Raw genomic sequence first — 26,621 nt, forward strand, 5'->3', positions numbered from 1 at the left:
TTGGAAACAGGGCAGAATACAGTACCGTCCCTTAGAAACAGGGCAGAATACAGTACCGTCCCTTAGAAACACGGCAGAATACAGTAAAGTCCTATTGAAACAGGGCAGAATACAGTACCGTCCCTTAGAAACACGGCAGAATACAGTAAAGTCCCTTACAAACAGGGCAGAATACAGTACCGTCCCTTAGAAACAGGGCAGAATACAGTACAGTCCCTTAGAAACAGGGCAGAATACAGCACCGTCCCTTAGAAACAGGGCAGAATACAGTACCATCCCTTAGAAACAGGGCAGAATACAGTACCGTCCCTTAGAAACACGGCAGAATACAGTACCGTCCCTTAGAAACAGGGCAGAATACAGTACCGTCCCTTAGAAACACGGCAGAATACAGTAAAATCCCTTAGAAACAGGGCAGAATACAGTACCGTCCCTTAGAAACAGGGCAGAATACAGTACCGTCCCTTAGAAACAGGGCAGAATACAGTACCGTCCCTTAGAAACAGGGCAGAATACAGTACCGTCCCTTAGAAACAGGGCAGAATACAGTACCGTCCCTTAGAAACAGGGCAGAATACAGTACCGTCCCTTAGAAACAGGGCAGAATACAGTAAAGTCCTATTGAAACAGGGCAGAATACAGTACCGTCCCTTAGAAACAGGGCAGAATACAGTACCGTCCCTTAGAAACAGGGCAGAATACAGTACCGTCCCTTAGAAACAGGGCAGAATACAGTACCGTCCCTTAGAAACAGGGCAGAATACAGTAAAGTCCTATTGAAACAGGGCAGAATACAGTACCGTCCCTTAGAAACACGGCAGAATACAGTAAAGTCCCTTACAAACAGGGCAGAATACAGTACCGTCCCTTAGAAACAGGGCAGAATACAGTACAGTCCCTTAGAAACAGGGCAGAATACAGCACCGTCCCTTAGAAACAGGGCAGAATACAGTACCATCCCTTAGAAACAGGGCAGAATACAGTACCGTCCCTTAGAAACACGGCAGAATACAGTAAAGTCCTATTGAAACAGGGCAGAATACAGTACCGTCCCTTAGAAACAGGGCAGAATACAGTACCGTCCCTTAGAAACAGGGCAGAATACAGTACCGTCCCTTAGAAACACGGCAGAATACAGTAAAGTCCCTTACAAACAGGGCAGAATACAGTACCGTCCCTTAGAAACAGGGCAGAATACAGTACCGTCCCTTAGAAACAGGGCAGAATACAGTACCGTCCCTTAGAAACAGGGCAGAATACAGTACCGTCCCTTAGAAACAGGGCAGAATACAGTACCGTCCCTTACAAACAGGGCAGAATACAGTACCATTCCTTAGAAACGTGGCAAAATACAGTAAAGTCCTATTGAAACAGGGCAGAATACAGTACCGTCCCTTAGAAACAGGGCAGAATACAGTACCGTCCCTTAGAAACAGGGCAGAATACAGTACCGTCCCTTAGAAACAGGGCAGAATACAGTACCGTCCCTTAGAAACAGGGCAGAATACAGTACCGTCCCTTAGAAACAGGGCAGAATACAGTACCGTCCCTTAGAAACAGGGCAGAATACAGTACCGTCCCTTACAAACAGGGCAGAATACAGCAAAGTCCCTTAGAAACGCTTAAGTACACAGTTCATTATCGTGCAGGGGGAACTGTTAAACACGTAAAGGAACATGTGCCGAACGCTGTTAAAAGCGAGACAAAGTGATTTTTAATGACTGTTTATGAGCCCAAAAATTATGTAGCCATACCGTATTTAGCAAAACATCTAATTAATAGGGTTTAACAGTGATTTCAACATTTATGGTGCTGGGAAATAATAAGGGGCAAAAAAAAATAAATAAATAAAAATTGGTGAGACAGAGTTTGGGGAACAATTAATTTTTACTCTCCCGGCTGAAATGTACAGTTCAGACTGCAGCCACTGACAATCACCAGTTACCTTCACCATCTCCCTGTATTTCTCCTTCAGGCTCTGGTACAGCGTGCTATATTTAGCCACAGGAATAAGCGACAGGGTGTTCTTAAAGTCGCTCCTCTTGTCCTCTATGGACCACTTTGCCAACCTAGACAGCAGCTCATTTTTCATCCAGGAGATCTTGGGGTATATAACGCCATCAGAGTCCCAGCCTTCTGCATATAAAGTGAACAGGGAGAGTGACCTGGAAAACATCAAATGGAAAGAGGGGATTATAATGATGTGTAGGAAACTGAATAAGCCCGATTATACTGATAAATAGGAATATATTAAAGAGGAAACTTAACATTTCCTAAAGAAGTGCGAGTGAGATTTATATCTGCTGAATTTTGTTCTACAGTTAAGCAAAACTCAGAAGCACGGTACAGCTGGAGAGAGGTCCGTGTGATGCAGCCACAGTCCCAGCACGGTACAGCCGGAGAGAGGTCCGTGTGATGCAGCCACAGTCCCAGCACGGTACAGCCAGAGAGAGGTCCGTGTGATGCAGCCACAGTCCCAGCACGGTACAGCCGGAGAGAGGTCCGTGTGATGCAGCCACAGTCCCAGCCACGGTACAGCCAGAGAGAGATCCGTGTGATGCAGCCACAGTCCCAGCACGGTACAGCCGGAGAGAGGTCCGTGTGATGCAGCCACAGTCCCAGCACGGTACAGCCGGAGAGAGGTCCGTGTGATGCAGCCACAGTCCCAGCACGGTACAGCCGGAGAGAGGTCCGTGTGATGCAGCCATAGTCCCAGCACGGTACAGCCGGAGAGAGGTCCGTGTGATGCAGCCACAGTCCCAGCCACGGTACAGCCAGAGAGAGATCCGTGTGATGCAGCCACAGTCCCAGCACGGTACAGCCGGAGAGAGGTCCGTGTGATGCAGCCACAGTCCCAGCCACGGTACAGCCAGAGAGAGATCCGTGTGATGCAGCCACAGTCCCAGCACGGTACAGCCGGAGAGAGGTCCGTGTGATGCAGCCACAGTCCCAGCACGGTACAGCCGGAGAGAGGTCCGTATGATGCAGCCACAGTCCCAGCACGGTACAGCCGGAGAGAGGTCCAGGTTGTACATTGATTTATTTGCAGCCACAGTCCCAGCACTTCATAATTATTACATACAGATAGGTACACACTATAGGATCCATCGTATGGTATATATCGCTCCGTCGCGGATCAGAGCAATATACTGTACAAATTGTGCATGATGTACGACAGATCCGTTGTTCGCAATGGTCGTACATTACATCGTCTCATCTGGTGTCCAGCACAAGCAGCATGTAACGACATATCGCGCCATCGTACACCGGATCGTGTAGTGTGTTCCGCGCACGTTTATCCATCGTTAAATCGCATCATTCCCTTGCTGAGTGCTCACAGGGTATAGCCAGTGTGTACCCAGCTTAAGTCCTGGCAAAGTGAAGCGGTGACCACTGGTCTAACACCAGATGAGACTTGGCTTTACCTTCGGAAACAAAAACTGTAGAGACGGGAAAAAACTTTTTTTTTTTTTTTTTTTTTTTTTAGAAACTAGGAGTCAGGCTGAAAATTTAAGAGCCAGGAAAATTTCTAGACATTTTATGTGCACATGGCATTCTAGGATGTCCATTAGATGCCGGTGACAGAGCCTCCTGGTGACACTTCACTCACTCCTCCGATCACTAAACTCCAGCTTTCAGAAGAAATGGAAAATAAAAGGCAGGAGTGACCCAATTTTTACGCGTCGTGGCAACCAGCCTTCTCCTGCTAGACCCGCTCTAAATACATTTCCCCATGTCACTGCCTCCAAGATCTGTTAATAGTCTATGCTTAGGACATACAAATATTTCTCTGGTCAGTAGTAGTGATGCAGCACAGTGCTAACCGCAGAACAACCCACTCACATTTCTTTCATGTTCCCGTCTGTTTCCCAAAGCGTTATACAGAAATTCCCTGCAAAACGAGAATTCTTCCCCCACCAGACCTTGAAAGAAATGTAAGTCGCATGTCAGGGGAATGTAACGCACGCAGAACAGGCGTGCCGTGCTTTGTCAATCAAATAACTAAGTTCACGTCGGAGCTCAAATTATGAATGGATGGTATCTGTGGCCTGGGAGGCGGTAACCTGTCAGTCACTTGCGGGAAAAACAAAACTCACACACGGCTAATTAGCAGAGAACAGAGAGTGATTGACAGTTACCTCTGCTCAGACCCCAGATGCTACAATGGGTAAGAATAGAATTCAATCAATTTAGAGTGTAGGGTTCACCTGCCATGGTGAGTAACATATACAAAATATATATACAGTTCGCATATAAAATTCAGGCGCACATATAAATAATAATGATATCTAAATATAGTTAAGCTGCTCCTAACCGTGATAATCTGCATTAAACACTAGTCTATCGAAATACAAAAAAGCCTGGATATAGAATATTCAACTTATATGCCTTAGTAGGACAATAAGATTATTATCCCGGCTGTCGGGATTTCGGGGCGTCCAGAGTGACGGCGACGGAATCCCGACACCAGTTAGAATCCCGGCGCCGACATCCAGACAGGAAGAATTAGGGTTAGGCACTAGAGGGAGGTGGAGGTTTAGGCTGCGGGGGAGGGAAGTTAGGTTTAGGCCCTAGGGAGGAGGGTTTGGTCTAGGCTGCAGGGAAGGAGGGGTAGGTGAAGGAGAGTATACTTACCTCCTTCTGTCGGGATTGTGACCATGCCGACATCGGGATTCTGACCGCCGAGCACTGGCATCCCGTATCCAACCTTATAAAACAATCACCAGCACACTATAAATCAACAAGGGGAACAATCGAAGCCAGGATTATCTGAGACTGCCGTTCACTGCTAGGCAATAACCCCACTTGTGCCCTGGAGGAATTATGGGTTTTCTTTGTGGGTCCAAGGTAGCAGTTGTTTCAATACAGACTACGGCAGATCAAGCTAAAAGATGAAAATTAGATTTTGTTTCTTATTTGGAGTTTTGATGGATAAAGAACAGAATACTTTATCTTATATTACAATGCTGAATGAGGGTTTTAGATAGTTAATAAAAAAAAAAAAAAAACACTATCTGTCTGGGAGGGGGATGGTGAGGGCAATAAAACAGCTGGGCTGTTACTCACCATACAAAAAAGCCTGGATATAGAATATTCAACTTATATGCCTTAGTAGGCCAATAAGATTGTTTAAATTCAACCAGACAAAAGAGCGCTTGACATAAAATTAACTATTGTAAGACAAAATAATTATAAGCAATAAATGAACTATAAAAATAAAGACACACGTATACATACAGTTATACATAAAATACAAGCTGGTGTTGTATATCAATAATGGATCATACCTATGGAAAGGAGAATAACCTCTGCAGAAGGTATCTCCTATATTAGTATGCAATAAGTAACCATCAGTACTGTGGTTCCAAGTAATAGTCTCTGTCCTCCGGATAAAAAAATGATGGTATCGCCGTTTATTTAAACGGATTATAATATATACACCTCAGATGTTTCTTGTATGGTGTTTATAATTAAATAGCCACACATCAGGTTCTCCTCAGATAGACAACAATCGGTTATTGGTAGCCTGTTGTAAATGTTCCATAACACTGAATCAGTGATAATCGCTTTCCCTGCGATGTTTAATAATGCCGTTCAGGCACAGAAATGGAACTGACTTTCATGAAAATAGTCAATAGTGTGACTGCTTACCGCAGACCAGCTGTTTTAAAAGGATGTCACTGCCCGTCAGTGGAAATCGGACAGGGCTCAACGTGTAGCGCTCACGGAGCTTACTTTCTCCTTGCAGTTACACTTCCATGTGCGGCTCTCCGGTGTCAGACGGAACGTATTTAGAGGTGAAAACAAGCTTGTAGCATGTAGGGTCTGTATTGAAACAACTGCTACCTTGGACCCACAAGGAAAACCCATCATTCCTCCAGGGCACAAGTGGGGTTATTGCCTAGCAGTGAACGGCAGTCTCAGATAATCCTGGCTTCGATTTATAGTGTGCTGGTGATTGTTTTATAAGGTTGGGTACGGGATGCCAGTGCTCGGTCAGAATCCCGATGCCGGCATGGTCACAATCCCAAAAGAAGGAGGTAAGTATACTCTCCTTCACCTACCCCTCCTTCCCCGCAGCCTAGACCAAACCCTCCCCCCTAGTGCCTAAACCTAGCCTCCCTCCCCCGCAACCTAAACCTCCCTCTAGTGCCTAACCCTAACACTTCCTGTCTGGATGTCGGCGCCAGGATTCTAACTGGTGTCGGGATTCCAGCACCGGCATTCTGGACATCGAAATCCCGACAGCCGGGATAATAAATACATCTCATTGTATATGGTGATTTTAGGTTTTTAAAAGGTCAGATTTGGATAACGGCTGCTCAAGCATGAAACAAGAACTTTATCTCTCATTCGGTACAAGAAGAAATACATTTTTATTTTAGATTTAACAAGGTGTGAAGAAGGGGTTTTGAGATTGTTCTATTAAATTAAACTTTATTTGAAAGTTCTGTATGCTTAATTTTTCTCTTTTGTCCTTATGGGCAGGGATCGTAGGGAACGGTCACCCCCCAATCTTGCTAAATATCCCGAGCCTCACAGCCAAAGTGAGTTGGGAAGACCACCCACGGATATGCAGCATAGTATTGGTAGACCCAGGGAGACAGCACCCTACCTCCCTCTGACCCCCCCTCAGGTTGGACATCACTATAATAGAGTGACCCCACACCCATGGTCTTCCAGCTGCAGTGGAAACACGCCCAGACAACCTAATGTTAATATTAGGGTCGAAAATCTACTTACTAGGGTGTTATCCAACTTCTTTTTGGTGAAAGGGTAAACAGGGCCTTAACAGCTGAGTACTTTTCTAAATAAGTCTCATACAAAGGATGCTATGGCGTCCCAATGGCTGATCCAATGATAGCCCATTCAAAGAGAGTCAATCAGGTTCATTTCAGGCCTCTGACTGTCAAACGTCTCCTGGGAGACTCACTGTTATGAAGTTACCCAGGCTGCCCCCATGGTGATAAGCAGGCAAGAACTGTGCTAAACAGGTACCAGCTAAATCTGGGCATGGCAAAGAGGTGCCACCGAACATACATAGCCATCAGAGAAGAGACACTTATGTTGTGGCGCTGCTGGGTGGCTATGGTGTAGAATCGGTCATGGGTATGCTGCCACAGGGTTACAGATGGCATCATCTTTCTTTATTAACAAAAGGCCATCACAAGCTCAGAAAGTAAAATAAAATGCCAGCTGAAGCCGTTTAGTCTTGCTGCGCACATCTAAAGGCTAATTAAATACCTCACCTGCCTGAGCCCACACTTAATCAGCAGCTTACAAAAATACAAGTAGATAGCGCAGAGCATTATAAATGCCCACATCCTCATAATCCCTGCACGTTAAAGAAAACAAACAGATGTAAGGACTTACTGAGACAAGATAAGAGGCTGGATACCCAAATATAAAGCGCAGGAATTTAATTTAAATTTAAGTAAATAGAAATGTGATTACTGGAACTGCAAACTCATGTGTTTCCTTTCAGGGAGAGAAACGTGCTAATAAATTATCCTGGCAAACAGACAAAGCTCAGGAACAATCCAGCAAAAGAAGTTCTGAGATATAACAATGAGGCTTTACAAAAACACACACACACACACACACACACACACACACACACACACAGTTGTCATGTCATATGTAAACATTTTGTTAGAGTCAACATTTGTAAGGTGTAGACATTTATAATGTTGAAATTTTAACAGTCAACATTCTAGTGTCGACATCCTGAGTGTCACTCTCATGACATTCTTACCGTATAGCTGCAATTATATACACTCTTTCTGTGACTACCTGAGTAACTGATATCCTGCTGGGACAGTGATGGGCGGCTATCGGAGCCTTCACTTGTTGATCCCAGCTCCTTAAATGCTTTGTCATATAATTGGTTTGTTTGAGTTTGTAACACTTGTTTAAGATGGGGTGCAGTTAAATGGGCGGCGGACGGGATGACGGCTGCCGAAATACCGCCGCCAGCATCCCGCCGCCGAAAGAAATGCAGACGCCGATATCCCGAAGGACATCAGGATACAGGCGTCGGAATGCCGAACGCCCGAACACTGGTAAGTACAGCGTAGGAATAGCCTACTTACCAACCCTGTCAGGATCTTCAGCCTTCAGGTTTCCAGCATTGGGATTAGAACCCTTTCCGTTTAAAATATAGGGCCCCATTTATCGAGAAAAAAAAGCGGGCGGAATATAGCGCCTGCTCTTGTTGCCGCTCACAACGCTATAAAGTTAACTGCTGCTTGTATTTAACACTACCTTGCCGGACAGCGAGCAGTAGTGTTATTTTACCAGGCAGCGTTTTCTCTTTGCCCTCTAGGCACTAACAAGTGAAGACTTCAGCGCAAAGAGCGGGCGGGAGGGGGCGGAGAGTTGGAGGTAGGGAGTGGAAAGTAGGAGGGAAAGGGCAGATAGCGGGCAAGAAGGGGCAGATAGCGAGGTAGGGAGACAGAGCTGCAACACTGCATTGTGGGTAATGTCCCGGATGCTGGCAACCCATTGGGACATTACCACTCGCCGACACAGATGGATTCCAGGATCACCTGGCGAATTTGAATGTTCACAAGGAGCAGCAAGTTGCAGACAGTGCTCATTAAATACAAAGCCCATACTGATTGTAAGGGCGGGAGATAAGGAGCAGAGTGTACGGATGGACATCGGAAGCCCACCATCATATGATGGCAGTGCTTCCACCATTGAATAACTAATTGGTGACTAACCATCGCATCAAAAGATGTCAATGGTAAAAACTATTCATATGAATAGCAAAGGGGCGGGGTTGGGGGAGGGGCTAGGACATGAGGACTGAGGAGGAGAATGAGAAACACTATCTCTGCCACGGTGCTGATGCAGATGCTGTGGGCACTTAAAACAAAAAAAAACTGAAGTCTAAAAACATGTATATACACTGGTGGCCAAAATTGGCCACCAGTGTATATACATGTTTTTAGACTTTTTGAAATTTTAATGTTTTCAACTTTGAATGCTTATAAAAACTGTTTCACTTCACACAGTGCAATGATTCATATATCAAATTAAGGAGATTTAATGCTGAATTCAACACAATAAACAGAGGTCAAATATTTGCATTACAAGGGAAGTTATGCTACTTTCAGTCAGACAAAGAAGCACAGATGCGTGAGATTCAAGAAGCAGATTGTAGTAACAGCTACTACCAGCCAATCGGAATCGTTGTTCTGAGGACCAATCAGCTGTCGTTTATGAGCAGGTACAAGGTCATGTTCAAAGGTGGGAAAGGTCAGTTTGGCGGTTGCATTTTGCAGAATAAAGTTGGTTACTGAAGTGCAATTACAGTTGGATGTTTGTGTGTATTGTTTAGTGCTATGGACGGTGTAACAAATAAATACAACAATGTCATCCAGGCAAAGTGGTGACTGGTCAGCCAGGCAGAGATCCAGGATTGTGGTGTTACGTGAAAATGGTCTTTCGTATGCAGCAATTGCGAGAGAAGTTGGTGGGAATGTGACAACATCAGGAGTACGAAAGTTTTGTTTACGCTATCAGGAAACACAATCTATACAAAACAAAGAAGGAAAAGGCCGGAAAAAGTGCACAACAGCTGTTGATGATAGGAGAATAAAAGGACTTTGTGTCAGGGACAGATGGATGTCATCTGCGGCCATTAGCAGTTAACTGAGGGCCTGATTCAGACCTGCTCGCGAGCGCTGAGCGCTCGCAAGCGGGTCGGTTAGGCCAGTGCGCATGACGGACCCGGTTCCGTCGTGCGCATGCGCGAGACCCGGATAGCAACGGGCAAGCCGTCGCTATGGGTCTCGCTACTAAGGGGGCATGCTGTCGATGGTGAGTGACAGCACGCCCCCTTTGGTGGGCGTGCCGGGGGCGTGGCTGCCCAGACGGAGGCATTCCCATGGGAACGCCTACCGTCTGGGGCCGGCCCCACTGACATCACAAGTGATGTCAGTGGGAGTGCTTTTGGCTCTGATAGAGCCAAAAGCACTCCAGGGCTTGCGGCAGACGAGACCCTGCCACAAGGGTCTCGTCGCAAGCCCGATGGTCGCGATGGTCTTGACCATCGCGACCATCTTTTTGGCCGTTCGCTATAGCTGTGGGTGGTCACCCACAGCTATGTGAGCGGCCAGGAGGCCGCTCTAAAAAAGAGAAGGAGGGCTTCAGAGCCCTGAGTGCAACTAGTGTTTTTGTCAGTGCAAGAATGGTACGGAGAAGACTAACGGAGGTTGGCCTAAAAGGTAGGATTCCCTGAAAAAAGCCATTGCTGATTAAAAAGCAGCGGCAGAAACAAAAACAGTGGGCAAAATAACACATTGCATGGACAGAAGGTCAGTGGAAACAAGTGATATGGAGTGACGAAACTAAGATATCAATATTTGGTAGTGATGGCAGAAAATATGTGAGATGTCGCATCGGGGAAGAGGTACATCCAGATTGCATTCAAGTGACAACAAAGAATCCTACAAGTGTTATGATCTAGGCATGTATGACAGCAGATGCTGTGGGCCGCCTTTATGTCATAGATGGCACACTGAACAGCAGAAAGTACATTGACATCATCCTACAACAAAAACTTCTACCTTCTATCAGGGATCTTTTTCCAGATAATGCCCCATTTTTTTCCCATCAGGATTCAGCTCCCTGCCACACTTCATGGATATGCAAACAGTGGTTCACGGAGAATGATATACAGGTGCTGGGATGGCCAGGAAACAGCCCAGACCTGAACCCCATAGAGCATTTGTGGTTTTGTTTGAAAAAACTGGTACATATGAGGCGTCCATCCAATAAAAGACAATTAATTGAGGCTATAATTGTCTAATGGCACCACATAATAAAGAAGGAAGAGCTCCAAACATTGGTTGGCTCAATGCCACGTTGCTGTGCTGCTGTCTTCAAATATAAAAGATACCCAACAAAATACTGATAGGACAGTAACATCATAAGTACACAGGGATTTTCACCCTAAGTGTTGTTTTCACTGCATAACTTCCCTTGTAATGCAAATATTTGACCTCTGTTTATTGTGTTGAATTCAGCATTAAACCTCCTTTCATTTGATATATGAATCATTGCACTGCATGAAGTGTAACAGTTTTTATAAGCATTCAAAGTTGAAAAACATTCAAATTTCAAAAAGTGTCTGCAATTTTGGCCACCACTGTACTTAAAATACAAAGAAAAGGAACCTCTTATAGCACCAGCAGAGAAGCACTCTCCATCTCTGCAGGTGTAAACGTTGTCATCTGTCACTCTGTGTGTCTGTGAGTGACTGCTTCTGCAGGGCCAGAGCTGCACACTCATTGGCTCTCCCTGTCTCAGAGAGCTAATCAGAGCTAGCAGAGAGGGGAGGGGAGGGGAGGGGAGGGGAGGGGAGGGGAGGGGAGGGGAGGGGAGGGGAGGGAGGACTGAGGGCCAGGTTTGAGGCAGTGAGAGACCGCCTCCAATGATCCCAGCAACATGAACCAGGAAGATTATTACAGATTATTAGAGGCAGAGAGACAGCACACAGCAGCCAGGGGAGGCATAGCTTTTAGGAATTAAAGAACAGAAGCCACCATCGGAACACCATCGAATGATTACCATTTGATGGCTGCAAACATCGGAATGCTGCCATCGAATGGTAAAAACACTCACATCGGAAGAAAAACATCGATGGACGGCAAACATCCCTAGCCGAGCGTTGCTCAGTAGAATATGACAAACTGCGTTATCTGCCTTAATAGATACTGGAAAGGTCCTTAAGCATCTTTTACTATTAGAAATGAGTGATAAAACACTTATCACTCGTTAAATGGGGACCGTAGTTGATGGTAGTAGGAATCAGGAACAGTTTATCCATAGAGTGTTTCTTTTGTACATTTCTGGGCTCCCTAAATTGCCTGTAGCCCACTAATATAGAATTTCAATCTGCTGTACTAAGCAAGCAAAGCTTTTCTGGGAACGTAGCAATCAATGCAAATTGCTCAATTCCAAGTAGTTCATATTAATGCAAATGTACAACACATATGCATATTTACAGTATATAGGCATGTTTGTTACATTTCCATTCATTCTGCAGCTCACAAATATTAGGATATAAAATAAACTATTGCATTTTAATATGATTCACCATATGCTAGACCAGCGGTAGGGAATCTGTGGTACTCCAGCTGCTGTGGAACTACACATCCCAGCACGCCCTGCCTCAGTTTTGCCGTTAAGACATGCTAAAACGGTGGCAGGGCATGCTGGGATGTATAGTTCCACAGCAGCTGGCGTGCCACAGGTTGCCTAATCCTTTCCTAGCAGATTACAATCCTACTGGCTAAAAGCTACAGGGTTACACTTGAAACAAACATGAAAAAAAAATAAAAAATTATATATATATATATATATATATATATATATATATATATATATATATATATATATATATATATATATATAGAGATATGTATTATAACAAATCGCACAGTACAAATCGCGATTTGTTATACTTGATGTGCCAGCCTTGAGAAAAGGGTCCTGCGCGATCCTGAAAAGTTGGTGATTGTGGCACCGAATAAAGATAATTTTTCTTTGGATTACTAAGTCCCGGAGTGCCGCTGTCTGTCTGCTCACCCTATCATAATATTTGTAGAAGGCACCCGGGCGACGTTCATCATCTATGGGATTGAGTGCCAGTTCTTATTGTGGACTTGTGTGTATATATATATATATATTGCAGAAGTGAACAATGCACAGAATGCCTCTTCAGCTCAGAAACGAACTCAGTTGCTCACTGCACGATGCCATATTTTTTAAAGAGTCGGTTCAAGATGTTAGGTAAACAAAATACCCGGTTGATAGCAATGTAGTTGGAAGTAGACACGGGGCGTCAGAACAATATGCAGAACTACTGTACTGTATAGTTATCTAGCTTTAGTTAAATGAAGTGACATACATACATACACATATATATATATATATATATATATACACATAAATAAATAAAAAAGATTATTCTCACACCTGAATGAGATCTGCAATCAGAGATACTGTCACATCTCTTTTGAAGAAGTCAACAGCTAGAAGTGGGTCGATGACAAACATGACAGAAAAGTCAGAGAATAATCAAGTAGAATAAACAGGTGACAGTGTCTCACTGGACACGGGTGTGAGGAGAAGGAGCTATGATCACACGGCGGGGACTGGGACTTAATATACACAGTGTAGAAATCTCTCTCCCATACACTCACCATTTATCATCCTCGACATCTTCAAGACGGATTTGATAAATGTTGTTTTTCTTGACCTGAAAACGTCCCTGGCTTGGTTCTTCCAAAGGTACAAATGTCACCACTCTGCCGGAGGCATCTGGAAAGGGTATCAAAAAACATTCACTTTACTTATCTACCATGATTTCACTTACACTAAAGGATTCAGAATGAACAGAATGAATAAAAGAATATGCATTTCCACGTCATATTTTTAGAATATGGTCTTCATACATTAGCTTTGAATTAATATGATTACTACATGGTCATGACAAAGCCATGAATGCTATTAACACATGATGACATATGACCCTAATGTAAATAAGAAGATTTATGGTCTTACCTGGTTAAATCCTTTTCTTCGGAATCCATAGGGGACACAGGCATTACCATGGGTATAGGCTGGAGCAGGAGGAGTCCGGGCACCAACTAGTTCAACTTTTTCTCCCAGCAGCCCGGGCTCCTCTTCCCCCAGCCAGGCCAGTTTAGTTAGCAACCAAGGCAGGAGCTAGAAAGAGAAGACGGAAGACCAACACACACACACACACACAGGTCCTAACACCCAGAAACGCCAAAAGGAGGACTGGAAGTAGATTGAAAACCCTGCAAGCCTGGTGCATCAGGGTAGCCACCCTGTGTCCCCTATGGATTCCAAGGAAAATTATTTAACCAGGTAACACCATAAATCTCCTTTTCTTCTTCATGCCATAGGGGACACAGGCATTACCATGGGATGTCCCAAAGCTATCCCACTCAGGGAGGGGACGCGCTGGAGCTGCGCTGACAACCCTTCGCCCAAAATCCGTGACTGCGGTATCAAATTAATAGAATCTTAGAAACATATGGGCGGAGAGCCACAGGACCACCCTATCAAGTTGCTCAGCCAACCCTGGCGAGTTGTCCAAGAAGTACCCACCGATCTGGTGGAATGAGCCATCACTACAGAAGGTCCGCCACAGCGTAAGAGTGACGTATAGTCTAACAGAGATAAACTGGCCAAAGTCCGTCTTGAAGACAGCCAGCCCCATCCGTGAAAGTTGTAGAAGACAAAAAAATGAACCCATCCTACGGAGTTCCTGGGTCCTATGCACAAAGAACCAGAGGGCCCACACAACATCCAAAGAGGCCTCCTCTCTAAAACAATCTGTAAAACAGGTGCACCGAGAGGCCGTGGAGATCTGCGTACCAATACGACGTGGCCAATCGGGGGCTACCAGAAATACCATGCCACCCTCCAACGTCAACTTGCGGAGGACCCGTAGAGTCAGCGAGATCGGGGGAAAGGTGTACACCCGAAAGGCTCCTGGTGTAAATGCAGAATCTCAGCAGTCTATCGAAGTGCCGGGAAGGCAAAGTCTTGCAAGCCCTATTGAAGAACCAGGAGATGAAAGACATACACTGGCATGAACATCCTGGCGGCTGACTATGTTCGCTTTCCAATTCCGAACCCCGGGAAAGAAAACAGTTTACAGAGCCGGAAGACGACGCTCTGGCCAGCTGAGAAAGAAACTCGCCTCCTCGAAGGTTTCTCGACTGCGATTGCTGCTCTGATGGTTAATGTAGGCGGCGGCTAACGCGTTATTGTACTGTAGCTAGATAGGACGATGCTGGAAAAGCAGCAGAACCAGGCAAAGACCCCTGAAGACCGCAAGAGGCTCCAGAACCTCATTTGGCAACAGACTCTCCAGAGCCGTCCACGACCCTGAAAAGTCTGCTGACAGGTTACCACCCCCCACCCGTGCAGACTTGTGTCGGGGGTGAGGTGAGGAGAACCCGTTCTAGAAGCCAAAAGGGGCAACCCTTATCCAAATGGGAACCCTGGAGCCACCACAAATGTGGGAGCCGAACTTCAAGAGAATGATTTTTCACGGGAGTGAAACGGAGCATATTCCACCCTGTTGAAGGTGAAGACCAGAGAGCCCAGGATCTGCATGCAAGAGAGTATTGACCCTCAACGGTGGTACAAGAACTTGCGAATTCTGGCCTGCAGGCCCCAAGCTTTTCTGCCACTTCTGCCAAATCTCCTTATGTGCAGAAGGGAAATAAGAGGTCTCTGCCCCTGAAGCATTGGACATATTGTCCTTGTGAGGAAACCTCAGAGTCCAAATTATAACCGGGCAGGGGCGTAGAATTATCTAGCCTTGGGGGTCTGCATCTGGAAAAATGCAGACAGCTGCACTAAACCCTGCACTGATGAGACGGTACAAACGGGTGCAGGGAGACCCCTGTAAAGATGGAAGCCCTGGGGTAGCCAATCTACTAGGTAGTCCAAGCCAGTTCCTGATTGCAAGACATGGCCGACTAAACCTTCTGGCTGCAAAGCACCGGACACAGAGCCCACCATGGTCTGGAGCCTGAGGATAGAATACAGTGTTACAAATCCTGCAGTTGCGCAATACTGAAGCACCCCCATCCCTGGGTGCCTTGCCCATGGAATACATATTCCCCCAGCCGTCCCCACACACCAATCAGGTAAACTATTTTGTGCAATAAGGGGAAGTGCAATGAATGTGCCCTCAAAACAGAAAGTGGGGCTTAACAGAAGAGGGTTTACGCCCCTGCAGCATTTCTCCAAATAAGAGTCACCTGGAGAGGAGACCATGCCAGAACTCAGTGTTAGCACAGTAAGCTACAAATGCACGCACACACACAACATTCAATGCTATAACAATGGTTAGTTAAAGCTCAACAATCCAAACCCCAGTCGGCAGGAAGGAGCTTTAATGTATAACCTGACCACAAGGGGAGGGAGAGGGAGAGGGAGAGGGAGAGGGAGAGGGAGAGGGAGAGGGAGAGGGAGAGGGAGAGGGAGAGGGAGAGGGAGAGGGAGGGAGAGAGAGAGAGAGAGAGAGAGAGAGAGAGAGAGAGAGAGAGAGAGAGAGAGAGAGAGAGAGAGAGAGAGAGAGAGAATCCCTATGACATGGCTTCTGCAATGAGGGAGCGCGTCAAGAGGACAGGACAGGAGCTAATGGGGAGAGCTTACCTCCCCCTTGTTGAACAAGATCCCCCAGGGCAATGGCTGCTTTCAATAAAAGCACCCCATTGCCTGTGCCCTGGGCGACCGATGTCAGCACCGCCAGTGCTCTCCTACACCGGCAGAGGGAGCCGCTCTTAACCTTGTTTAGTACCGCCGGTGCTCCCCCCGGCGTCCAGCTGCAAGTCCCTGGTGTGTGCTGGGGACCGGGCGAAGTCACTGACCCACTTGCCAGTGCTGCGGCCACCAGTGCAGGGGGTCGGTGGAGTGGCAGCGCGGGCGTTCTATAGGATGCCTGACGCTACTAACTCAAAGCATAAAAAAATTATTAAAACTAAATAAAAAAAACAGAAAAAAATAGACTGCTTAAAAGCAGTCTCTAACACAGTGCCTGCCTCCTGAAAGGCACCAGACTAAAACTGGCCTGGCTGGGGGTGGAGTATAGGGGAGGAGGAGCCGATGCTGCTGGGAGAATAAGTTTAACTAGTTTGTGCCCGGGCTCCTCCAGCTCCAGCCTATACCCATGGTAATGCCTGTGTCCCCTATGGCATGAAGATGAAATAAGGATATTAGAAGACATAGAGCATCATGATTTGATAAGGGTTCAATGTTGCACCTTGAGTCATCAATTTCCAATGTAATTACAGGCTATAACCTAGAATAGTAAGCATGTTATTCCTTATAATAAAAACGCTTTCCTATAAAGTCAGAACACACTTCCCAAGCCTGCATTACTCCCTGCTCACACATACACAGAGGGCCTCATTCAGAGGCGGTCGTTAGATGCAAGCGGTCGCTCTGAATCAGGGCGGCCGCTTGCATCCTGAACGGCGCCTCCTTGTCGATCATTAAGCTGTGGGTTAACACCCACAGCTCTAACGACCGACATGGGTGATGGTCGCGATGGTCAAGACCATTGCAACCATCGGGGCTTACGACCAGACCCTAGGGTAGGGTCTGGGGACTCGTAAGCCCCAGGGAGCTTCCTGCTCTGTTTTAGCAGGAAGTTCCCCACTGACATCAGCAATGATGTCAGTGGGGCCGCCCCCAAACGGCAAGCGTTCCAACTGGACCGCCTCCGTTTGGCCGGGCACGCCCCCGGCCTGCCCAGCAAACGGGGCAAGCCGTCACTCAACATCGACAGCTCGCCCCGTCTGCTACAAGACCCCTAACGACGGAGCGCCCGTCATTTTTTTTTTATTCTTGTCACGTCTCTCTCTACTGGGGGGGGGGGGGGGACTACAGGGGGCACTACCAGGGGGCGATTACTACAGGGGGCACTAAAAGGGGGGATTACCACTGGGGGAACTACCAGGGGGGGATTACTACAGGGGGCACTACCAGGGGAGGATTACTACAGGGGGGGATTACTACAGGGGGCACTAAAAGGGGGGATTACTACAGGGGGCACTAAAAGGGGTGATTACCACTGGGGGAACTACCAGGGGGGGATTACTACAGGGGGCACTACCAGGGGAGGATTACTACAGGGGGGGATTACTACAGGGGGCACTAAAAGGGGGGATTACTACAGGGGGCACTAAAAGGGGAGATTACCACTGGGGGAACTACCAGGGGGGGATTACTACAGGGGGCACTACCAGGGGAGGATTACTACAGGGGGCACTAGCAGGGGGGATTACTACAGGGGGGGGATTACCACTGGGTGAGCTACCAGGGGAGGATTACTACAGGGGGCACTACCAGTGGGGGATTACTACAGGGGGCACTAAAAGGGGGGATTACCACTGGGGGTACTACCAGGGGGGCATTACTACTGGAGGCACTGAAAGGGGGGGGATTACCACTGGGGGCACTACCAGGAGGGATTACTACTGGGGGGCACAACCAGGGGGAATTACTACTGGGGGCGCTACCAGCTGCTGCCATTTCCCACACTAGGCTTATACTCGAGTCAATAAGTTTTCCCAGTTTTTTGGGGTAAAAGTAGGTACCTCGGCTTATATTCGGGTTGGCTTATACTCGAGTAGGGAAATTAGGGAAACCTCTGCCAGCTGAATCTGCGATGTGTAGCCCATACCATGGGCTACCGCAATTGCATGATGACAGTAGCTGCAGGGGCTAATCTCTGGAGTGCTTTGCATTCTGGAAATTGGTGAATATGGCAGCATCGCATCCCCCATAGAAACCCCCAAAAGTGGGATTAACCGCAAATACATAATAAATAGGCACCAAAGTGGCAGATGATTGAGCATAACGATGTGAGGAGCAGGTCACTCGTATAGAACCTCTGTCTTTTGTATTTTTACCCAGATTACATAATTAATCCTTAATTTTGCTTCCTAATTCGTTAATAGTGTACTAAGGACCTGATTCAGGTTGGTTCGCAAGGCTGCGTTCGCAGGCACCCGCTCTCTGCGAAAATATGCTAATAAATGTAATCGATGGCAACCGCAGCACTATACCAAGACGCCCACTACTGTATAAAGCCGCCCACTTCCCATGATATCCATCCGCAAGTCAGCGAAAACATCGGTAACATCGAACCCATACGCACAGTTGTGGTTGACCATGGATCTGCCGCACAAACTGCTATACTTCCTGTCGCCAACTAGATCTCTGGCTACGTATGCAATCACAGGGGCTTAATTATGCACGGCCCTATAACGGCGTTCAAACACACAGGCACGCCTGCGTTCACCTGACCACCCCTCCACCCCCAAATGGTCACTTCCTGTCAATCACTGTGTAATGCAGGGCTGGACAAATCCCAGGGGCCAGGTCACCATGGCTACCAGATTTTGCTGCCTGGCTACTAGATTTTGCAGTGAGGGAGGAAGCATATTCTCATCAGCCCCCGCGAAGATTCGTGCCTATAGTATTGTGGCGTTCATATCATGCACAGGAGTGCATGTGCTGAGTGTTGTTTGCGGTGACTGCTGTGCCTGTGTCCGTCCTGGCCTCCGCTTGACTCCTCCTGTCCATCCCATCCAGCGCTGACTCCTCCTGTCCGTCCCATCCTGCGTTGATGACTCATCTCCATCCTGGCCTGCTCTGACCCCTGCTGTCTGCATTAGTCTACGCTGATCCTCCTGTACGTCCCGGATGTCTACGGTTTCCTTTCTCTGGCTGGATAGAGCTCCCCAGTAATAGGGTCTATGCGTGGCCAGGGATTGCGCTTCAGCTTCAGAGGGATAGTGGTGTGACCACGGGGGGAGGGGGCTTTTGTTGTACTTTCTGGCATCATTGTTTTATATGAAATGTGGTCCGTTATCACTGGAGGGTGGGGAGTGGAGCAGAGGAGCTGTGCAGAGCAGTGAGGGGGCCTCCATGTTACTATATCCATTCAACTGTGACCATTTTGTGGACTAGTATAGTGTGTATAACACACAGAGCTGTGCTCCTCACTCACTCCTGTAATTTTTTTGGGAGTACACTAATCTGGCTCCTACACCTTCATCCTGGCTCCTAGATTTTAGAAAAATTTGTCAAGCCCTGGTGTAATGTGACTGCGTGCTTACTGCGATCGCTTCCCGAACGCAGTGGTCGGTTCACGCAGTGCGATGCATGCACAGAATGCAAACATCGGCCAGCTGTGTGCGAACCAACCTGAATAAGGCGTTAAGTACGTAGGATTCGTTTTTTTGTCACAAAAGAATTGTTATAAACCAGCAGATTTAGATGCATGTTTTTAGAAAAAGTTGCATGGCGTGGCTAAGTCACAAAGTCCATGGCACGCTAAACAATGGGCTAGTTGGCATGATTTGAGGATAGGTGTGCTTGCTATATAGATGTGGACATATCTATATAGCAAGAAGAGAGTTCTCAGCAACCTACGAGGGACACATAGCAACTAGATAGCCCAGACAAAAGGCCCCACAGCTGACTCTCCATCATAACCCTTTCTACTTATCCCCCTTTCACACCGCCAGCAATAACCCGGAATTCTGTGCAGTGTGAAAGGGCCCAGTTGAAATAACCCGGGTCGAGCGACCTGGCATTTCAACCCTGGTAACGAGCAGGGTTGAACATGGGTTCAACCTGGCTCACGATGCAGTGTGAACGGGTAACCCGAGTCGATGCGACCGGGGTCCCGTTCACAGCATAGAAAGAGCCTTCGCTTGGAGATGAGGCTCAGAACAGGCTCCCTGGGTCAAACTTCTGCCCAATGTACACCAACGGGAGGTCCGACCGGGATCTCAACCCCCTAATATGTTTTCTGGGATCACACTGAAGTTTTCGTCTACATTATGTGATGTCGTCCAAATCCATCCAGTCAAAGTTCCGCCCTGTGTACACCAACAGGAGGTTCGACCGGGACCCTAACCCCCCCTCCCCCCTAAAACCTGGCCATGATCCAACAGGTAGGGATGGGACATCGAAAAAAAACATTGGAAGTACTGATGTTTTTAACATTGAATACAAAACATTATTTGGATATAAACATTGGTTCTCTGGAAGCGATGTTTACCGATGTTTTATTTTTTTAAGCAAAATATTTAAACATTTAATAGACTAATAAACTTTTAAAATAAGCTTATACTATGGCTATCTTCATGGAGGCAAACAGTATATATATATATATATATATATATATATATATATATATATATATACACACACACACAAACAAAGCAGCACAAGACGGTGGCCCTGATTCAGAGCCGGTCGCTATTTGCGCTCGCTCGTCCAGAAAATAGGGGTGGCTATTCAAATGAACCGTTCGCTGTTTGCGGTCTGTTCACGCCTCTAGGTCTGAACGAGCGAACAAAACTTGCGGTCTTTTTTTGGGAAACTACGCCCCCTGGCCGCTCGCATCCGACGTCATGTCCGCTATTTATTAGATTAATCGAGTACATCGAACAGGGTATGAACTGCTCGCTATTCTTGTGGTTGGTTTTTGCTACCACAATTTTGCGAGCAGTTCTGGCTAAAAAAAACCCCAGTGACGTGGTCAATGACGCTGCTGTTTTAAATATGCACACCCATAAAACGCCCGTTTTGACCTTTAAGCACGCCTGCGTTCTGATTTCCACTCCCCGTTTTCAAGCACCTTCCCCTGTTACCACCCACATACGCCTCATCCTGTCACTCAAATTATCAGGCATTCGCTATTTTGCGAGCACATGAATTTCGGCCGCACTGACTGGTTCGCGCATGCGTATAACGATCCGTGCGCATGCGCAGATGTGCGAACATCGCTCGGAACGAGCGTACTGCCGCTAGCGAGTGGCTCTGAATGAGGGCCTGTGTTTGTTTTCAAGGTGGCATTTTCAATTAGATGTGTTTGCACATGTTTTTATTTTCTCGCTGCAGTATCTCCAAATGGCTGTTTTGGGCTCATTTTCTTTCCTATCAAAGCGTTTCCACAAATTACTTTTGGGTGGTGCCATGTTATTTTTATCTTCAGTACTCACTACTAGTGACAGACAGTATTGCAGAAGTGTTATGTGTTACTGCCGGCAGGGTACTACTAGTGACAGACAGTATGGCAGGAGTGCTGTGTGTTACTGCCGGCAGGGCACTACTAGTGACAGACAGTATGGCAGGAGTGCTGTGTGTCACCTGCCGGCAGGGCACTACTAGTGACAGACAGTATGGCAGGAGTGCTGTGTGTCACCTGCCGGCAGGGCACTACTAGTGACAGACAGTATGGCAGGAGTGCTGTGTGTTACTGCCTGCAGTGCACTACTAGTGACAGACAGTATGGCAGGAGTGCTGTGTGTTACTGCCGGCAGGGCACTACTAGTGACAGACAGTAAGGCAGGAGTGCTGTGTGTTACTGCCGGCAGGGCACTACTAGTGACAGACAGTATGGCAGGAGTGCTGTGTGTTACTGCCGGCAGGGCACTACTAGTGACAGACAGTATGGCAGGAGTGCTGTGTGTCACCTGCCGGCAGGGCACTACTAGTGACAGACAGTATGGCAGGAGTGCTGTGTGTTACTGCTGGCCCGGCACTACTAGTGACAGACAGTATGGCAGGAGTGCTGTGTGTTACTGCTGGCCCGGCACTACTAGTGACAGACAGTATGGCAGGAGTGCTGTGTGTTACTGCCGGCAGGGCACTACTAGTGACAGACAGTATGGCAGGAGCAGGGCTGTAGGGAGGGTGGTGCGGCCGGTGCCTCCGCACAGAGTGGAATCCTCCTGCACCACCGGCCACACACTTCTCTGCACCGGAGGTCTGCAGGAAGAGACCTCCGGCAGTGGTGCGAGCTGCACAGTGAATGTCGGCGCAGGATCTCGCCCTCCCTCCTCCCCTCGGAAGGGTAAGCGCTCAGGTGGGGAGGAGGGGGGCGGAGAGGTAGTGAGAGGGGCGGCAGTGCTGCACAGGGCGCACTGCCGTCTAGCTACGGCGCTGGGCAGGAGTGTTGTGTGTTACTGCCTGCAGGGCACTACTAGTGACAGACAGTATGGCAGGAGTGCTGTGTGTTACTGCCGGCAGGGCACTGGCAGGGTAGCTGGCTGATCCTGTTGTTGGTGATAGTGGTACAGTACCTTAATGTCCTCCACCTCCACACACAAGTAACACTGACAGACTTCCCTCTCACTCTCTTCTCTTTCTCAATTTAATTTATCTTGTCCATTTTTACAGGTTTTACTGTTTCAGAGCCTCCTCTTTTTTTTCTCTCTGTCTTTTCTCCACCCTCAGCTTAAGTCTCTGTCTATATCATGACAAACACAGTCTGTCTCCTCAAGTCCTCCCTCTCGCTCTCTCAGCTCCTCACCAATGATGTCACGCCAGACACTTGGCACCGCTGGGTCTGTCCTGCACATGCAGTGAGTGACAGCTCAGTTACCAATAGCTGCAGTAGCCAGACACCCCAACAGCCAACCAGTGTTCACTGAGAGCAGCACCAGTGACAGTGAGCCAGGGGTGGGACTGTCCTATGTGCTGCTGCTAATTGGCTGACCAGAGTGTCTTTCACTCTGTCAGTCACCTCCCCCAGCAGCAGCGTGCACACAGCAGCCATAGCCCAGTCAGTGTTTTATACTCTATTCTTAAGTTGTAACTGACTATATAACAAGGAGAGAGCCAGCCGGCATCTCAAAGCAGTGACAGCACCACACAGTGTTACAAAAAAAAAAAACATTCTAAAAGCAGTGAAAAACATCAGGAGAAATCTTGCGATGGTAATGATACATTGGATCAAAAACATTGCAGGGTTAAACATCGAACATCGAAACCATTTAACCGATGAAACATCAAATGATTCCCATCCCTACCAACAGGACCACCTCGTGTTGGTTTCATCCCAATCAGCACAGGGGTGTCCAAATGCATAACCGGACAGACAAACCAATGAATTGTACATATAAGACAGTGTGTATGTAATGATGGTACATGCCTGTGATGACGAACTCTCTCCGGGGATGTGTGGACGGATAGTGTGGGTTACACTTGGGGATGAGGCTCCGCAGCACGGCGGTACTCCCCTCTGCAGCCCCTCCCCCCGCGGAGACCCCCATTCTCTCCAGCACATCTCCATCCTCCGCGGTGCAGCAGCGGAGCCCGGACAGGAGGGAGAGCAGCTCCCCCAGGAGGTCATCCCTCTCCCCGCACCGGCCGATCTCCCAGCTCTTCTCCGTGCATGCCCCGCACAGCCTCTTGTTCAGCACTTGCGGCCTCTCCAGCCACACGGTCACCGCGGAGCAGAAGCCGCCGGGCAGCACGCAGGCGGGGTCCCGCACGGAGATCTTCCCCAGCTCCGGCATTCTCCCTCAGGGTGCAGCAGCGTGGAGACCCAGGAACCGGCGTGCTACCACTACTGGCCACGTACACTGTCCCCATGACAGGAGCCATTTTCTCTGAGCTCAGTAATAGCACGCCAATGGCTTGTGGTCTTCAAAAACATGGCCCCTGCCAGACTTTAACACACAGATGTTGTGTTCGCTTTCTCTTCGCCAATTTAAACAGCTGGAATTCATAGCCATCGCACAATGATGATGCAGCCGCCTCTGTACAGAATAATATAGCCTAGCACAGCATTGAGTAAGGGCATGTTTTCCCAAAACAAACATGGCGGATTAAGCATCCGTCCCCTTCTACCTACACAGGAACTCTGCATACAGGAGGAACGGGTCTTTCTGTCTGTCACTGAGTGTCACATAGCCGGGGAGGAGTGAGGTGAGTGCTGCAGTGTAGGCATTGTGTATCCGCCACTAATTCATTGGTCCATTGCACGCAGTGGGCAACAATATTGGGTCTCTGATTAGGGGGGGAACCACAGGTCCAAGCATTCACTGAAACAAGAGTCTCCGATGAGAACTCATATAGTTCCACAAGATGCACAGGTGTTTCATAGCATCAGAGGTTGTGGCTGTGAGTACTGGGCTTGGTGGGGTTCTTTCGAATTCTTTAGGTTAGATAAAAAATAGTTTGAGGTAAATAAACATCTCATGATCGATTTATGTATTTGTTTTTTTTACAAATTTTCACCTATTATTGTTAAGTATGCATTTCATCCATTTACATGCGGGTTACAATACGTACAAGTGCATTTCTGTGGGTGAGCATATTTTGGGTGAGTATGGCCCTGCTGTAGGGTGAACGTAGTGAGGGTGGCCCTGCTGTAGGGTGAACGTAGTGAGGGTGGCCCTGCTGTAGGGTGAACGTAGTGAGGGTGGCCCTGCTGTAGGGTGAACGTAGTGAGGGTGGCCCTGCTGTGGGAGTGAGGGTGGCCCTATAGTAACCCGGTCGATATCGACAAGGTTGGCTTGCATGCACGGGCGATGGACGATATCTTTATCGTCCATACGTGCCCCCGCAGCACAGGTCGTTGGTGGGTTGGGGGCACCGAAAAATGCACGATATGAACGATAACGGTATGATCAATATTGTTATCGTTCATATCATGCATTTTAATCGTACCGTGTGTACGCACCATAATACTTTTGAGATCACTTGATACTGATGAACACCATGATTATACCCCCCCAAAAAAAAGATATATATATATATATATATATATATACCAACAAAATAGGGCTTCCATCTCCAATAGGTTTTATATGTTTTTGATGTGTGTTTTTATTTTATTTTGTTGTTAACTAAAAAAAATTGTTATTATATGTGTCAGTTCATTCATTATACAAAGACTCTGCCTTGATTTAAATTTACTCACATGACATATGAAATTAATGAAAGTAATCTGTTTTATAATATTTTGTCTTTCTTTGTGCAAGTACTATAGCAATACTTCATTGGTGGCTGCAAATTATTTTATTATTATGATGATTATTTTCTGAAATAGGATTTGTTTAGCACCAAAGATCTTTTTCACCAATCTACAGAATGATTTGTAACAGTTTAGAAACAGAACATTTGGCTTCATGCAGAAAACATGACTTGTGCACGTCTGTTACAGGTACAAAGTGTCAAGCTGGAAAAGGACTTTAAAACCTGTGCATGATATAGTACTAAGTCCATTAACAGTTAATCAATATAATCTGTGTCTGCAAGTAATATTCTATTTCATAGTTATCTATTATATAGTGTTGTGCAGTGATAACATTTTCATACGTGCAGAGCTGGGATTCTTCTGTCCAATGTTCTACTTTTCTTTTATCCCTGAATTATATTTATAGATTGTCTTATAAGAAACTCTGAACCTTCCACTGGAAACGGTTTGAATAAACTATATGACACAGAGAGCCTGATTCAGCTTGGATCGCAATTGCTAATATGCACGCAATCGGCCGATTATTGTATACTGCGCATGTGCAAACCGGCCACTGCGATCAGGACTGTGATCGTAGTGACTACACAAACCCATCACAGAGTGATTGACAGGAAGTGCCAATTGTGGGTGGTGATGGGGTGTGGTTGGCGAAACGCAGGCGCGCCAGTGCGTTTGGATGCCGTTGCAGGGGCGTGCTTAAATTATCCACTGCGATGCCCTACACAGCCTGAGGCCTCATAGCATGCTTGTGCAAGTGTGCGTGAGGCTGTGTTGGTACTTGATTGTACCGATGGTTTCGTAGTCTTGCTAAACATTACGGATGTGTGTAAGATAAAGTGGGCGTCCTTATGTAGTGTTGCGGCGGCATAGTGTGCGTAATCGCCGCTGCCATCGCAAAAGAGATCCTTGCTGTACCAGACTCAGAGTTCATAAAGACATTGGACATCATTCAGATTTGGGCACAAACATAAAATGAAAAATAAAAGTCGTGTTTTGGTACCTATACAGAGTTGGCTTCCCCCTGCAAAATAAAGATAAAGTGTACAGTTTGAAAATATGGTGATTTAAACGCTGTATAATTAATGTTATAAATTTAGAATACATTGGCTTTTTTTGAGAGTCCTGTAGTGGTTACCACTTCATTACTTGGTTTATGGGACTTTGAGCAGTATCCAATGAGCCCCGAACATTGTTCGGGCGCTAATTGATCGCCACAATCTGCAAAAAATGGGGATTTATCGCCAATTATCCACATTTTTCGCCAATG

At 47.0% G+C, this 26,621-nt stretch overlaps 2 protein-coding genes across 6 annotated transcripts in view; one reads left to right on the top strand and one right to left on the bottom strand.

Annotated features, from left to right (window-relative positions):
* TRMT44 (tRNA methyltransferase 44 homolog) overlaps positions 1-24,024 on the bottom strand; it is a 41,706-nt gene extending 17,682 nt beyond the window's left edge. Inside the window, exons 1-3 of the mRNA XM_088461758.1 lie at positions 23,522-24,024; positions 13,218-13,335; positions 1,946-2,165 (exon numbers count right to left, since the gene is read on the bottom strand). Coding sequence (XP_088317884.1) covers positions 1,946-2,165; positions 13,218-13,335; positions 23,522-23,888 — 705 coding nt within the window. The 5' untranslated portion in view covers positions 23,889-24,024. The remainder of the gene's footprint in view (positions 1-1,945; positions 2,166-13,217; positions 13,336-23,521) is intronic.
* Positions 23,740-26,621, top strand: part of ACOX3 (acyl-CoA oxidase 3, pristanoyl) — a 100,990-nt gene continuing 98,108 nt past the window's right edge. For 2 of the 5 annotated variants that reach the window (XM_088461754.1, XM_088461753.1), the window contains exon 1: positions 23,740-24,300. The gene's annotated coding sequence lies outside the window, so the exon portion shown is untranslated. Of the gene's footprint in view, positions 24,301-24,373; positions 24,496-25,464; positions 25,541-26,621 lie in introns of those variants that run through there. The other 3 variants (XM_088461757.1, XM_088461755.1, XM_088461756.1) reach the window with 2 other exon arrangements.

Source organism: Taudactylus pleione, unplaced genomic scaffold (genome assembly GCF_031769625.1).
Source record: "Taudactylus pleione unplaced genomic scaffold, aTauple2 ptg001091l, whole genome shotgun sequence".
Taxonomy (NCBI): domain Eukaryota; kingdom Metazoa; phylum Chordata; class Amphibia; order Anura; family Myobatrachidae; genus Taudactylus; species Taudactylus pleione.